Here is a 16,076-nt window from a genome sequence, read left to right as displayed (position 1 = left end):
GGAGCCCAGCAGAAGCAGCCGGGGGTGCAGACACACGGAGTGGACCAACCACGCCAGAGCACACCACCACGGGGACACAGCCGGCCACCCAAGGGTGCCTTTCCAATGCCCCTCAGGCAGCTAAACCAGGCTCAGAGTTAAACTTAGAGCATTAAATGCACATAATTGAAACAAACACAAAACAAAAGTATTGAAGAATTAATCTCAAGGGTTTGGAAGAGACTAGCAAATTAGCCCAAAGACAGTAGAGAAAAGAAAACAATAAAGATACAAGCAGAGAGTAATAAGGTACAAAAATCAAAACAGGACCAACAAAGTCAAAAGAAATTCTTACATACTTGATGAGATAAATCAAGCAAAACAAAAGGGCAAATATCCAACAACAAAATGAAGAAGGGAGACCACAGCGCAGGGCCAACAGAGTAACTTTCTACCAATACACCTGAACATTTATATGAGTTAGCAAACGATTAAGAAAAGGCCACTTAACAAAACTGATAAAAGAAAATCTGAAGCCTCACTACTTAATAAACTGAAATCATAATTAGCAGTCGCCCCACAAAAAAAACCCTAAGTTCACATGGCTTTACCAGCTAATAATAAAATTGTTAGCAAAGATATAAAAGGGAATTTCCTTAATGTGGCAAAGGACAAGGACATGGGACAAAACCTGCCAATGTCATACTTAACAGCAAAACATCAAAGGCCTTCCCTTCAATGTAGAAAAACGCACCAATCACCTTTCACTTTCAACACTGCAGGGGAGGTCCAGATTGGAGCAGTAAAGCAGAAAGTACAAACGAATATGGACTGGGAAAGGAAAAAAGCTGTCATTGTCCACAGAACACGTGACGGAATACAAAGAAGACCCAAAGCAATCTACATACAAACTGCCAGGTCTGATAAGTGAGTTTGGCAAAGTTGCCAACATCAAGAGCAGCATTCAAAGTCCACCTGCACAAACCAGCACAGACGTTTATAAAAGATAACGTTTTTAAGGTATCACTGAGAAGTGTTTTTAAAATAAAAGTATATAAAGACAGCTTAAACAAAAAAGAACCTCTACTTGAAAACTTATGAAACATATTTGACAGAAACTAAAGACTAAGTAAATGGAGAGATACACCATGGCTGTAGACTCAAAGCCTTAATACTGCAAAGATCTGAATTCTCCTGAAACTGGCCTACAGATAAAGGGAGCCCCGGCAGGACTCTGGGGGCGGGGGACACTGTTGCCACTGGACAGCAAATTAACCCGAAGCCACGCTGCTGGCGCCAGGATGCACAGACAGCGGCGGGCGTCTGCTGAGGGCAGGTCACTGTAGTTTAAAACAGGGTCTGGGTGGAGGAAGGCGCCTTCACAGCGGTGCTGGGACCACGACGTGACTCAGCGCACAGTGACGCCGGCTCAGCTGGACTGTCAACCTACAATGAGCCCGCAGAAGAGCGGCAGACCACACGTTTGGGGACACGAAGGCATTAATCCCAGAGGAAAGGATCAGGGAGCCGGACTATATTAAAACGTGCGGTTTCTGATCACAGAAGACTTCACCAGAGAGTGAGGTGGCAAGGTGTAGAGCAGGACGAGATTTTTAAACAGAGTGGGCTGAACCACATAAAGTTGCTGGCATTTTTGTAGATCAGTAATGGGTAAATGTTGGAAACTTTGTTTGGTTTAACCCAATCTAACCAACAAAGTGTTCATATCTAAAAAATACGAAGAGGAGGTTTCTGTGGCAGTCCACACTTCCACTGCAGAGGGAGTGGGTTCAACCCTGGTCAGGGAACTAAGATCCCACATGCCGGGAGGTGCTTTAGTTGCTAAGTCATGTTTGACTCTTGGGACCCAATGGACTGTAGCCTGCCAGGCTCCACTGATCATGGGGTTTCCCAGGTAAGAATACTGGAGTGGGTTGCCATTTCCTTCTCCATGCCAAGAGGTACTGCCAAAGAAATAAATACGAGTTTTTACAACAACAAAAAAGATGACATCATGGAAAAATGGGTGAAAAACTGAACAGGCTCTTCACAAAAGAAGGTATTCAAAATGCCAATAAAGGGTTTCCCTGGTGGTCCAGCTGGGATGCCATGGTCCCAAAGCAGGGGACACAGGTTCAACCCCTGGTCAGGGAACTAAGATCCCACTTACTGCATGGTGTGGCCAAAATAAATAAAAGGATGTTATCTTGAGAAAAAGTTTTTTTAAAAGCCAGTAAACACGCCAAGCTGCCCCAGCTCATGGGTGATTGAGAAAATGCAGACTAGGTGAGAAAGCAACAGGACCAAGTGCCCAGAAGGGTTAAGGCCAAGAGGCTGCAGGCCGGGGAGGCGGCCGAGGACCCAGCGCCTCCCGAGGGGACAGCCGAGCGCTGGGCAAGGCAAGGCACAGACAGGTGAACACGCTGCCTGGCAACACGCGTCAACCATCAGCAGCAGAAACGGCTCCATGACTTCACGACCCTGATGATCAGAGTGAGCCGGTCACAGAGCGACTGGTGCTACGCGCCCTCGTTAGCAGCGGCCGCTGGGGGCAGGGCTCTGCCCTGCACGCTTGCTGCGCCAACAGGACACTTCTGACACGGGGTCAGAGAAAAGCCCACCCGTCACTAACCGAGACCCACGTGCACCGCCGAATCACAGACTGCCCAAAGGCCATGCCTACTGGACAGGACACACGTCAGGTACATAAAGTGACAAAGACCAAACCCACCGTGAGCTCCCTTCCCCTCCGCAGACTTACTCTGCTTAACCTGGAGACGGCCAGAGACACAGAGGTCTTGAACTCTTCCGGGTTCTTCTGCGCCAAGGTGGTGATGAGGCTGGTGGCGGCAGTTACCACACCCTGAGGGGACACACACACATTCAGACGCCCACCAGAGGACCTGCCTCTCGTCTTAAACTCATCTTCTAAACAACTCAGACCAACAACCGGACACCCCGACGCCACCGTGGGGCCACTCCCATCAGCCCTCGATGTTTCGAGAAAGCGAGGTGCACACGCCGGGTGCCTTGCTTACCCCTCTCTTCAAACCTGGAGACCCAGCAGGCTTCAACCCAGAGCCGTGCCTCAGCGAGGCGGCGCGGGGCAGCAGCCCCAGGCCCCAGCATCCGCCCGCCCACCCCCTCGCTGCCCCTGACCTAGGTCATTCCGTGTGGACCGCAGAGGGATGGACACGCTACGTTCAGACTCACATGAATCTTTACAACCCAAATCTGAGATCGTGGGAAACAGCAAAGCCCACTCTTCCCCATTTTCAAATGTGGTCCAAGCCACGTCTCTGCCCACTGACGGGAGCCCCACTGACCCCGCAGCGAGGTCACGGGAGCCCCACCAGGCCTGGGCGACACCCGACCCCGCAGCGAGGTCACGGGAGCCCCACCAGGCCTGGGCGACACCCGACCCCGCAGCGAGGTCACGGGAGCTGGTCAGCCACCCAGCGCGGTGTCCCACGTCCCCTGCACGCTTGCAGGGGTCTGTGCAGGAAGAGGGTGTAAGGAGAGCGCTGGGGGCCCCCATGCCCAGGCTGCCTCCTCCCCCTCCTTCCAGGCAACGCCTGGGCCACTCTGGACTCAGGAGGGGCCTGGCCGGATGCGGAGCTTTCTGCGTATCACAGCCCCCCCGCCTCCCCTGCTGCTCTCAGAAGGGCTTGCTTGCTGCTTCTGGGTGGACGAGGGACTCTCTTCCTGGGGATCCCCGACCTTGAGAGCAAAGAAGCCAACCCCAGGCCTCTGGTGGCAAAGCTAGGAGGGGTGTGACAGGAGCCACGCCCACAGAAGACGGGTGCCCACTCACCCTGGGCTACGACGCAGCCCCCCTGCCAACCGCCGCTGGGCTCCTGCGGCCTAGCACCACACAGGGCCGAGCCACACCCCAGCCACAGAGCCACGCACGCGAGAACACAGACAGTAAACAGACAGCTGGGCAAAGAGACGTCCAAGGAGCAGGGCCTCCTGGCTGAGACACCCCCGCCCCAAGGAGAGGTCACCTGTGCAGACTCGATTTCCCCCGAGAGTGTGGGGACATGGAGGGACGCTGGCAGGCTGTCCCACAGCAGGCTAGCCCGCACGGCCACCAGCTCTCGCCCCGAGGGTATACCTGTGCGGACCGTGTAGTCCTCATCTAATCCTTCCGGCAGATTTCTCTTCTGGGAAAACACGGAGTAACCAGCTAACATGCTAACAACTCTCGGCTCAATGGGAAACTCCACATGGAATCTTGAGTCTCTCGTTTGTAGGACATGATTCCAGCAAGACAAAGCCACCTGTCCGGCATGAGCTCCTACCTGACCCCGCCTCCCAGCGTCAGCATGGACAAGGGCCTGTGACTCACGGCCAACCCAGACACTGCCTCACTCCACATCTCGCTGCCCTGGCCGACGATGCGGAGCAGGCTCGGGCCTGGCTCATGTCCAGCCATGTGGATTAGGCGGGCTGCATGCCAGAGCCCCTGGGGCCACAGGACAGCCCCACGGCACCCTGAAATGGGGTGCAGACAGACACGTCTCTGCAGGCGCTCTGTGGACATAGCATTTCTACATGCTAGGCTATGTTGTTTGTCTCTGCACCTACCAAGCAGGAGACCCTCCAATGCCTGGACAGTGTGAGCCAAAGATCCTGTCTCATCTGCCTTGACCCCAGGGGAGGGGCTCCCAGGCCCTACCTGCAGGCTCTCCCAGCTCGATGGCCGAGCCAGGGACATCCCCCTCAGTGTCCTGGAAGTCACACAAGGCTGCTCATGTGGCCCTGACCCGAAAGAGGCTGCCCCGCAGGAGAGGGTGGACGTGACCCAGAGGCACCTACCAGATGCTGGTCGTTGAGGAGGTGTACCACACGAGACGTCCAGTCACCCATGGGGACGAGGTCCGGGGACGTCCTGTACAAACGCAGCAGGCACAGGGCGGCGCTCTGCTTCACGCTGTCCATGGTGTCTCTGAAAGACAGGCAGCCATGAGACCAGCATGGCCCAGAGCCCATGGACAACACCCGGGAGACTCCAGGGGACAGAGCCCATGGACCACACCCAGGGCCCCCAGGGGACGGAGTCCACAGACAACCCCCTGGGGGCCCCCAGGGGACAGAGCCCACGGACAACACCCCAGAGCCCCCAGGGAACAGAGCCCACAGACAACACCCCAGAACCCCCGGGGAACAGAGCCCACAGACAACACCCGGGGCCCCCAGGGGACGGAGCCCACAGACAACCCCCTGGGAGCCCCCAGGGGACAGAGCCCACGGACAACACCCCAGAGCCCCCGGGGAACAGAGCCCACAGACAACACCCGGGGCCCCCAGGGGACGGAGCCCACAGACAACCCCCTGGGAGCCCCCAGGGGACAGAGCCCACGGACAACACCCGAGCCCCCGGGGAACAGAGCCCACGGACAACACCCAGGGCCCCCAGGGGACGGAGCCCACGAACAACCCCCTGGGGGCCCCCAGGGGACGGAGCCCACGAACAACACCCCAGAGCCCCCAGGGAACAGAGCCCACGGACAACACCCCGGGGCCCCCAGGGGACGAAGCCCACGGACAACACCCCGGGGCCCCCAGGGGACGGAGCCCACAGACAACACCCCAGGGCCCCCGGGGAACGGAGCCCACGGACAACACCCCGGGACCCCCGGGGAACAGAGGCGCACCCGTGAGGAGGCTGGAGGAACACACAGGAAAAGGCTGCTTCGGGCTCTTCACGCAATCAAGCTTGGGCCCGCCTCAGCCCGTGGGGACCAAGAGGAGGCAGAGTGAGGCTCTGGGCCCCAAGGACAGAGGCCCATATGGACCTCCTGACGACAAAGCCTGCAATCCCGACCCACCTCCACCCACGGCTGTGACGGGAGGCTAAGAGGCCAAGAGGCCCATGGAGCCTTCAGGACTCACACACTTGACTTACGCACGCAGGAGGTGACTGTGCCCTCAGCAGGCCACCAGACACATACCCGGCAACAAGGATTTTGGGAATCTCCCCCGCAAACGCCTCGGCCATCTCCCGGCTGCCCACGTTGGCAATGCAGTGCAGGGCCAGGCCCATGAAGGTGGGGTTGCGGCTGGCCAGGTCGTTCTTGATGGCGTTGTTGATCAGGCGGATGAGCTCACTGTTGGAGTTCACCAGCACGGAGATGAAGAGATAGCCCTGGGTTCCAGAGAGGAAAGAGACCACCGCTGGACACACTCGGCTGGCCCCCAGCCCCACCCCAGTCTGCTCAGCGCACTGCTGCGATCAGGCCACAGAGGACCCACCTGCCTTCTCCCGAGAACACAAGTCTCGTCCCCAGATCCCCCCCTCGGACAGTTCTGCAGGACAAACCTGAGAGGCACCGTCCCCACGGGCATCAGACACCTTGGAGCCCCACCCCCACCCCAGTCACTCGTCCACGGGGACCTGAACAGGATGGAAGGACCTGCCTCAGCTGTGATGGGAACACTGCAGACCACTTTCCCTCTCTCAGCTGTCTCAGAGCCCCAGTGTCCGCTCACCACCGGGCCAAACCCCAGCCTCCTGCCATTCCCACAGTCCACACCCTCCCCACACAGGGACAGCAGCCTCTCAGCCCCGTCAGTCTCAGGAAGAGCTCGCCTCCCGCTCTGGGTTCTGGCCACCCTGCCCTCCCACACATGGGCCTACCGCATGGGTGCCCTGTCTGTCCCCACTGCCCCCACGCACCTCTTGTCCTCAGCCTCAGCTCAGGTCCTCCTCCCCCCAGAGCCCTGCCTACTAGCTGCCCACTGCTCAGAGTCCAGAGGACTCCACCCGCCTCAGTTCCCACTGGCCACAGCTCCGCTCTCTGCAGGAGGCTGTCTGATGGCCTCACCCCTGGAGGAGAGCAGAGTCCACCCCTGCTACGGTCAGTGTCCCTACAGCCCCCAGCACACTGCTGGGACTATGGAAGGCACTCAGTAATTTATTGGTGGGAGTGTGTGTGAGGGTGTGTGTGTGTGTGTGTGTGCAGGAGTGTGTGTGTGTGTCTGTGAGTGTGTGTGTGTGTGCAGGAGTGTGTGTCTGTGGGTGTGTGTGTGTCTGTAGGATTCTGTGAGTGTGTGTGTGTGGGTGTGAGTGTGGGTGTCTGTGAGGGTGTGTGTGTGTGAGTGCGTGTGTGTGTGTGTGTGTCTGTGGGTGTGGGTGTGTGCAGGTGTGGGGGGGTGTGTGTGGGTGTGTATGTGAGTGTGTGTGTCTGTGGGTATCTATGTGTGTCTGTGTGTGTGAGGGTGTGTGTGTGTGTGTGCAGATGTGGGTGTGTGTGTGAGTGTGTGTGGGTGTGTGTCTGTGGGTGTGTGTGAGTGTGGGTGTGTGTGAGTGTGGGTGTCTGTGTGTCTCTGTGTGTGTGTGTATGTGTGTGAGGGTGTGTGTGTGTGTGAGTGTGTGTGTGTCTGTGAGGGGGTGTGTGTCTGTGTGTGAGTGTGTGTGTGTATGTCTGTGAGGGTATGTGTATGTGTGGGTGGGTGGGTGGGTGTGTGAGTGCATATGTGTGTGTGAGTGTGAGTGTGGGGGTGTGTGAGTGTGTGTGTGTCTGTGGGTGTGTGTGTGGGTGTGTGTCGGTGTGTGTCTGAGGGTGTGTGTGTGTCTGTGTGTGTGGGTGTCTGTGGGTATCTGTGTGTGTGAGGGTGTGTGTGTGTGCAGGTGTGTGTGTGTGAGTGTGTCTGTGTATGTGTGTCTGTGTGTGACTGTGTGTGTGTCTGTGAGGGTGTGTGTGTGGGGGTGTGTGTGTGTGTGTGAGGGTGTGTGTGTGTGTCTGTGAGGGTGTGTGAGTGTATATGTGTGTGTGAGTGTGTGTGTGTCTGTGAGGGTGTGTGTGTGGGGGTGTGTGTGTGTGTGAGGGTGTGTGTGTGTGTCTGTGAGGGTGTGTGAGTGTGTCTGTGAGGGTGTGTGAGTGTGTCTGTGTGACTGTGTGTGTGTCTGTGAGGGTGTGTGTGGGGGTGTGTGTGTGTGTGTGTGAGGGTGTGTGTGTGAGGGTGTGTGTGTGGGGGTGTGTGTGTGTGTGTGAGGGTGTGTGTGTGTGTCTGTGAGGGTGTGTGAGTGTATATGTGTGTGTGAGTGTGTCTGTGTGTGAGTGTGTGTGTGTCTGTGTGTGTGCACCCGCACATGCGCTTAGTTGCTCAGTCGTGTTTGATTCAGCAGCCCCACAGACAGCAGACCGCCAGGCTCCGTGTCCATGGGATTTCCCAGGCAAGAATACTAGAACTGGTTGCCATTTCCTACTCCAGAGGATCTTCCCAACCCAGGGATCGAGCCCACATCTCCTGCACTGGTAGGCAGAAGCTTTACCACTAGTGCCCACTCTTTACCACTAGCACTTGGGAAGCTCATTTCTTGGTGAGTAAACACTGATACTTAACAAAATTCCTGGGGCATCGAGGGTATTTTTTCACTTTCTGTAAGTTAAGTTTTTTGAACAAATAAGAGGAAAATATTCCTCTGTAACACCTGAAAAAACACAAATACTGTTACTCCAAGGGGATACAGGGCCAGAGGTAGGAGGCCTGGGGGCCCTCAGGGCCTAGACACCTGCACTCACCTCGGAAGGCCCTGGCGCCAGGGGGAGGCGCGGACACCTGCCCTCCTGCCTTAAAGCACTCGCACGCGGTGCCGGGTCAGGAATGGGGTGGTGGGAGGGGCTGTGCTGCGCAGGCAGGGGTGAGGGCCCGCCCACCCTCTGAGGTGGGCCCCCGGGAAAGGGCGCCCTCCCGTCAACCCCCACCGAAAGCAGGGAAATCCCCAGACAGATGGAGGGGCAGAGCAAGAGCAAAGCGCCAGGGGCCCCGGTGAGAAGCAGCGCCCTGCCTCGCACTCACAATCTGCTTCTCGGTGTATCTGTTGGAGCTGAGCAGGTTCACAGCCTCCATGTGCCCAAAGTCGATGTCGTGGCCCAGCAGGAAGATGAACAGCAGCTTGCACACGTATTTCTTCTTGCTGTAGCCGTCCAGGGCTTTGTCGCCTGCGGGAAGGGGCGGCGCAGGAATAGGATGCCCGGGCCCACCTCCAGGAAGCCGGCCAGGCCGCCGCACTGTGAGGCTCATGCCCAGCGCTGCTGAGCTGGTCGGCACAGGAGAGCCACGCATCTGGGTCCCTCGCAGACCCCAAGCCAGCCCCCCAGGCAGGCAGCAAGAACACAGCCCCCCAGCACAGCCAGGGCATCAGCCCCGCCAGCGCCACCCTGACTTCCGGCAGCCTAACCTTTCAGATATGTTTATTCATTTAGGCAGGAGAACACACTCTGAATAACCTCTCGCTTCACCCAGCCTTAGGAGAAATCACCCACCCGAAGTCACACAAAACCACCAGAAGGGCTTCTTCCCCACCCTGATGGCAGCGAGACTCGGCCTCTCCCAGGAGACATGGAAAGGCAGGTTCATGACAGGTCGCTGTCAGCACAGACAGTGCCGCTTTAAAAGCAGAGGTTCTCCTTTCACCCGAGACGTGCGCTGCATCCCCATGCAGCCTGCAGAGGTGACAGCAGGAAGCACGGCCACCTCGAGTGAGGCGCTGCACTGACCCTGACCGCAGGGTCGAGGGCCAAGCAGGACATGGGAGCCGGGAATGTGAGAGCAGCCACGGCCCTCTCTGCGAGGGCGAGTCCCCTGCGTCCCGGGACAAGCCCTGGCCGAACTCAAAGGGCACTGAGAAGAAAGACCCCCCAAGGCGCCTGAGCTGACAGTGGATCACAAGTCAGCCAGCCAGCTGGACACCTTACTCGGGGAGCTCTGAAACCCCCGTCCTTCTCAGCAGCAAACTGGCATTCTACTTAACAATCAAACAACATCAAGTCAGAGCAGGCCTGTTCCTGCTCCTCCCACTGTGACCTGCACCGGAGGAGCCGGCTCACTGCTTCCCGACGGGACCCCCGCCCCGTCTCCACAGGAGAGCATCTGAGGTGAGGGCACAGGGCCCAGGCAACCCCGCCTTACCCCCCAACCTGGCCGCCCCTCAAGGACAAGACTGCTCTCCATCACCTCTGGAAGCCTCCTCTGATGAGCAGCCAGAAGTGCTGCCCCCCCTCTCACCCCTGGAGAGCAGCTCCGGCCCCCACAGCGCCAGGCCACGTGAGGGACGCAGAGACTCGCAGACGCACTAGAGGCAGAGCTCGCAGGAAGGGCAGGGTCACGGTGCCAGAACGGTCAGGAGTCTTGGCCCTGGTGCTGCCACAACACAGGGCAAGAACCAGTGTCTCCAGGGAACGGCGTCCGAGCCCCGGTGACCGCATCCTCCTGCAGGACGTCCACCTGGGGTCCTCTTTCACCCCTCTCTCACAGAGACACGTTCAGCACCAGCCCTAACCCCCAGTGAGTGCCTGCCTACATTCAGAGAGGGGGAACAGCAACATGCCGAGCGTGGACGAAGAGGGAGCCCCGTGGTCCCCCTGAGCCAGTCTGCATGGCCCGGGCTGCGAGCTGCTGCAGGACTGTGGCACCAGCGCTTCCTCCCAGGACCCCACAGGCCCAACTGCACTCCACTGTTACAGCCACGTGGGACCACTGCACACCCACCGGGAGAACCAAGGCTTAACTGTTAGTCATACCACGTGCTGGCAAGGACACGGAGGAGCCGGGAACTCACACTCGGCCGAGTGGGCACAAAACGGGGCAGCAGCTCCAGAAAACGCGGGACAGGTTCTTAGAAGGTCAAACACGCAGCCATCACGCGAGCCAGCGGCTCCACCCTCAGGCACCTTCCTGAAGGGAAGGACACCACGCGTCTACACCAGCCCCGCACGCAGGACTCACAGCAGCTCTACACCACGCCCACGGGGAGCCAGCACCACACTCAGCCTGCCAAGACACGGGCAGACCGCGAAGGCACACACGAAGTCAGTGAGCAGACACGGGGGCCTCCGCTGCAGGAAGAGCAGCAGGACTGCACTGACCGAGGGCAGGTCCGCGCTGCCAGGCGGGGAGGGCCGAGGTGCCAGAGACACAAGGGGACATTCCCAGGGGACGCTCTCCACCTTGGCTGTGGGGGTGGCTGCACGAATACTTGCATTTGCTAAAACCCACAATGCACACTCGACTGATTAAGTTATATCTCAGAAAGGCAATTTTTAAAAAATTTTGTCAGAATCTCCCAGAAAAAAAAGAAAAGAGCGAAAGACGAAAGCACACAGGCAAAAGGATGGCACGTGTTGAAGCCGCGAAGGCCCCCAAGCAGGAGGACGGATGAATGAGCCCACGATGCACACACTCACGCTCCCTCAATGAAAACAGATGTTTTTTCCAAGTCTCTTTACACCTGTAAAACATACATTCCTTACAGAAACTCCTTTCATTCGTCTTTCTACCCCAGCACCTGGGACAAGTGAGCACCCAGCAGTGAATGCACACGTGAACACGTCCCCCGAAGCCCAGCACCAAGACGACACACCTGACCCCCGGCAGGACAGCACAGCGGCCATCTCCAGAGGCCCCAGGACCCAGGGCAGGCCCACCAGTGTCCACAAGCAGCCTGACCCCCTCTCTCGAGTTCCCAGGCCAGCCAGGCAGCCAGGGCAGGGGAGCCACCTGCCCACAAGGGGTCCAGGGCTGCCCGGCAGAGACCAGAGGCAGCCTTCAGGCTTCGACAGGGAAGCTGCACACGAGGCTGTGGCCGCCGGTCCCGTCGTGGACCAGGTCTCACACGGACGCTGCCCTGGTGCCAGGCCCTGTCCATGCCTCCCACCTCCAGCTGTCTGTCGCCAAGGACGCCACGCCCTGTGCACATCTAACACCCCCAGCGGCCCATGCGCCGCCCACATGCCCACCACGGTCCTCCTCTGTCGGCCTCCCGGACTGTCTGCTTCTGCCCTGAAGCAGGTCACTTACTTTCCATTAGCACAAGCTTCCTGGTGGAAACTCTCCGTTTTTGTCTGGAAAAGCCTCTTTTAGCTTCGTTCTCATGGAGCCAGCAGCTAGATGCAGACTGCTGGGGGCCGCCCCTTCCAGCGCGCTGATAGCAGCCCCCGCCCCGCTGCTCCTTGGTCCTCCGACGAGCCGGGCCGTACGGCTCCTGGGAGGAGGGCCCATCTCCCACCCCCTCTGGCAACTTCAAACATTTCCTGTCGCAGGCTCAGCATTCTCACATCGGTGTCTCTGGATGTAGAGTTCATTATTTACTGTAACTGCGGCCTCTGCGTCTGAGGTTCAGTGAGCTTCACGAATCTGCACACGCTGTCTGTCACACCAGCTCTCTCTCCTCCCAGGAGGCCAGCCAACCCTTCCAAATTTCGTCCCCCACCCCCGTCTCTCACCCACTCTTCGTCACACTCAGGACAGGCTGCCTCCTCACCCACCTTCCAGGACACCGTCTCTCTTCAATAAGTGTGTTGTTATATCCATGTGAGCTCTTTATTTTAGTCACTCATGTTTTGCTCCTAGAATTTCCATTTGGTCTTATTTCAAAACCTGCTATGTACCCTTTAATACTGTCTAAGGCCCCCACTGAAGCTTCCACATTTGTCTCACTGCTTCACAAGCAGTGGCCCAGCTCTGCCGCCCTCGGAGTCTCATCTCAGAGGCCCCTGCGAGCCCGCTGCCGTCACGCCTCTGGCCCCGGCCGCACCCTCGGGCTCCTCTGTGACGGTGCTGAGACGACACCCTTGAAAAGTCAACTGCAGATGGTAGGTGACGCCTACTGCATGGCTCCACCTGCGACGGTCACCTCTTCCTCCAGAGGACTGGGACAGGGCGGCTGGCTCCCAGGTCACTCCCGCCTCAGGGCACGCATCTCAGGGCTCAGCTTGAAGTGGAAAGAGGCCTCTTGTTGGTGAGCTCTGGGCTGACTTCCTCCTAGAGCCCAGCTGCTCAACCTCGGCACTGGGCCTCCTCAGGCAGACGGTTCTGGGGTGTCTGGTGGCCTCCCTGGCCTCCACTCAGTAGGTGGCAGTAGCTCGCTAAACCCAGCTGGACCAGCCTCTGGCCCTGGGGACAAAAATCATTCTGACTGATAACCACCCTCCAAGACTTTGAAGAATGGGAAAGACTAGAGACCTTTTCAAGAATATCAGAGATACTAAGGGAACATTCCATGCAAGGACGAGCTCGATAAAGGACAGAAATGGCAAGGACCAAACAGAAGCAGAAGAGATTAAGGAGAGGCGGCAAAGATACACAGAGCTAGACGGGAGACGGTCTTAACAACCCAGAAAACCGTGGTGGCGCGGTCACTCACCTACAACCAGACATCCTAGAGTGTGAAGTCAAGTGGGCCTTATTAGGAAGCGTTACTAGGAACAAAGCTAGCAGAGGTGATGGAATTCCAACTGAACTATTTCAAATCCTAAAAGATGATGCTGTTAAAGTGCTGTACTCAGTATGTCAGCAAATCTGGAAAACTCAGCAGTGGCCACAGGACTGGGAAAGGTCAGTTTTCACTCCAATCCCAAAGAAAGGCAATGCTGAAGAATATTCACACTACCACACAATCGTGCTCATTTTCCATGCTAGTAAGGTTATGTTCAAAATCCTTCAAGCTAGGCTTCAGCAGTACGTGAACTGAGAACTTCCAGATGTACAAGCTGGACTTAGAAAAGGCAGAGGAACCAGAGATCAAATTGCCAACATCCACTGGATCATAGAAAAAGCAAGGGAATTTCAGAAAAACATCTACTTCTGCTTCAATGACCACACTAAAGCCTTTGACTGTGTGGATCACAACAAATTGTGGAAAATTCTTAAAAAGACCAGAATACCAGACTACCTTACCTGTCTCCAGAGAAACCTGTATGCAGGACAAGAAGCAACAGTTAGAACCAGACATGGAACAATGGACTGGTTCAAAATTGGGAAAGGAGTACAACAGCGCTATATATTGTCACTCTGCTTATTTAACTTATATGCAGAGTACATCATATGAAATGCTGGGATGGATGACTCACAAGCTAGAATTAAGATTTCTGGGAGATATCAACAACCTACGATACACAGATGATACTCTAATGGCAGAAAGTGAAGAGGAACTAAAGAGCCTCTTGATGAGGGTGAAAGAGGAGAGTGAGAAAGCTGACTTGACACTCAACATAAAAAAAAACTAAGATCATGGCATCTGGTCCATCACTCCATGGCAAACAGATGTGGGAAAAAATAAAAAGTGACAGACTTTATTTTCTGAGACTCCAAAATCACTGCAGATGGTGACTGCGGCCATGAAATGAAAAGACACTTGTTTGGAAGGAAAGCTATGACAAACCTAGACAGTGTATTAAAAAGCAGAAACATAACTTCGCAGACAAAGGTCCGTCTAGTCAAAGCTATGGTTTTTCCAGCAGTCATTTACGAATGTGAGAGTTGGACTACAAAGAAGGCCAAGGAGCAGAAGAACTGATGTTTTCAAATTGTGGTGTTGGAGAAGACTCTTAAGAGTCCCTTGGACTGCAAGGAGATCCAACCAGTCCATCCTACAGGAGATCAGTCCTGAATATTCATTGGAAGGACTGATGTTGATGCTGAAGCGCCATACTTTGGCCACCTGATGCAAAGAACTGACTCATTGGAAAAGATCCTGATGCTGGGCAAGACTGAAGGCAGGAGGAGAAGGGGACGACAGAGGATGAGATGGTTGGATGGCATCACTGACTTGACAGACAGGGGTTTGAGCGAGCTCCGGGAGATGGGGAAGGACGGGGAGGCCTGGCGGCTGCAGTTCACAAGTGGGATGCAAACGCGCAGCCCCTGTGGAGACAGCTGGGTGGCTTCTCACAAACGTGCACACTCTCTCACCACGTGATCAGCAGTCACGCTCCTTGAAAACACAACCAGAGTAAAACCTGCACACTGATGTTTATAGCAGCTTTATTCATAACTACCCACACCTGGAAACAACCAAGAGGTCCTTCAATAGGTGAATGGATAAACGAACTGTGGTACACTGAACAATGGAATAGGAGTCATCTAAAAAGAAATGAGCTGTCAGGCCACAGTGAGACACGAAGGAATCTTACATGCATGTAACTGAGTGAGAGGAGCAAACGGGAAAAGGCCATGCTGCGACCCCAGCGCTGTGACTTTCTAGAAAGGAGAGCCGTGCAGAGAGCACCAAGGCCAGCGGGAGCGGGGGCTGGGGGCGGGGGGGCGAGGAAACACGCGGAGGGCATCCCCACAGGGAACGGCTCCGCGTGCGGCTGTGACAGAAGGCGCGCGCCGGGACATCTGTGGGGACAGCGGGGGCCTGAGGGGTCTCTGCACCTCCCTCTCAACCTTGCTGGGAACCTACAACTGCTATACACGAACACTGGGGGGATTGCAACTGACATGCACACACTGAGGTCTCCACATGGCGCTAGTGGTGAAGAACCCACATGCCAATGCAGGAGGGTTGGGTCCCTGGGTCGGGAAGATCCCCTGGAGGAGAGCATGGCAGCCCACTCCAGTATTCACGCCTGGAGAATCCCACGGACAGAGGAGCCTGGCGGGCTACAGTTCACAAGGTCACAAAAAGTCAAACACTTCTGAAGTGAGTCAGCACTCATGTGTAAAACAGACAAGTAATGCAAACCTACCGCACAGCATGGGGCTCTCCTCAGTGGCCTGTGCTGATGTAAAGGAAACCCAAAAATAAGGGGACATATGTACACGCAGAGCTGATTCACTTTGCTGTCTAGCAGAAACAGACACGGACTTCCCTGATGGCACAGAGGATAAGAATCTGCCTGTCAGTGCAGGGGAGGCGGGTTCGATCCCTGGTCCAGGAAGAGTCCACGTGATGCAGAGCAACCAGGCCCACGCGTCACAACCACCGCAGCCGGCATACCCTGGGGCCTGTGTTCTACCAAAGAAGGCCCCAGGCTGCTGCAACTGTCAACAGAAAAAGCCTGCCAAGGCAACGACGACCCAGCAGCAGCCAAAAACAATTAAAAAAAAAAAAAAAAAGACATTGTAAAGCAACTACACTCCAATAAAAATTTAAAAATAAATAAAACTGTTCTACAAAAAAGTCTAAATTTTTTAAAAGTTTAAGCAATGAAAGTTATAGACATCCCCCCCCCACACACACACACACAAGAAACATTTGTATAAGCAAACCACTCCACATAAAATTCCAAGACTTTCTCAGGCCTCCCAGAGGACCTTGGACTGGTCAACAGTAAGACAGAACACCTCCCTGAGTCCGTGAGGAC

General features: G+C 56.1%; 1 protein-coding gene across 4 annotated transcripts in view; it reads right to left on the bottom strand.

The window, feature by feature from the left end:
* Positions 1-16,076, bottom strand: part of AP2A2 (adaptor related protein complex 2 subunit alpha 2) — a 69,881-nt gene that overhangs the window by 19,436 nt on the left and 34,369 nt on the right. For all 4 annotated transcript variants that reach the window (XM_043922749.1, XM_043922750.1, XM_043922751.1 and 1 more), the window contains exons 3-6: positions 8,788-8,930; positions 5,937-6,130; positions 4,801-4,930; positions 2,741-2,842 (exon numbers count right to left, since the gene is read on the bottom strand). In XM_043922749.1, the coding sequence (XP_043778684.1) occupies positions 2,741-2,842; positions 4,801-4,930; positions 5,937-6,130; positions 8,788-8,930 (569 nt within the window). The remainder of the gene's footprint in view (positions 1-2,740; positions 2,843-4,800; positions 4,931-5,936; positions 6,131-8,787; positions 8,931-16,076) is intronic.

Source organism: Cervus elaphus, chromosome 2 (assembly GCF_910594005.1).
Source record: "Cervus elaphus chromosome 2, mCerEla1.1, whole genome shotgun sequence".
In the NCBI taxonomy this organism is placed as follows: Eukaryota; Metazoa; Chordata; class Mammalia; order Artiodactyla; family Cervidae; genus Cervus; species Cervus elaphus.
Note: the sequence above shows the minus strand (reverse complement) of the source record. Positions and strands in the feature narration are given on the sequence as shown.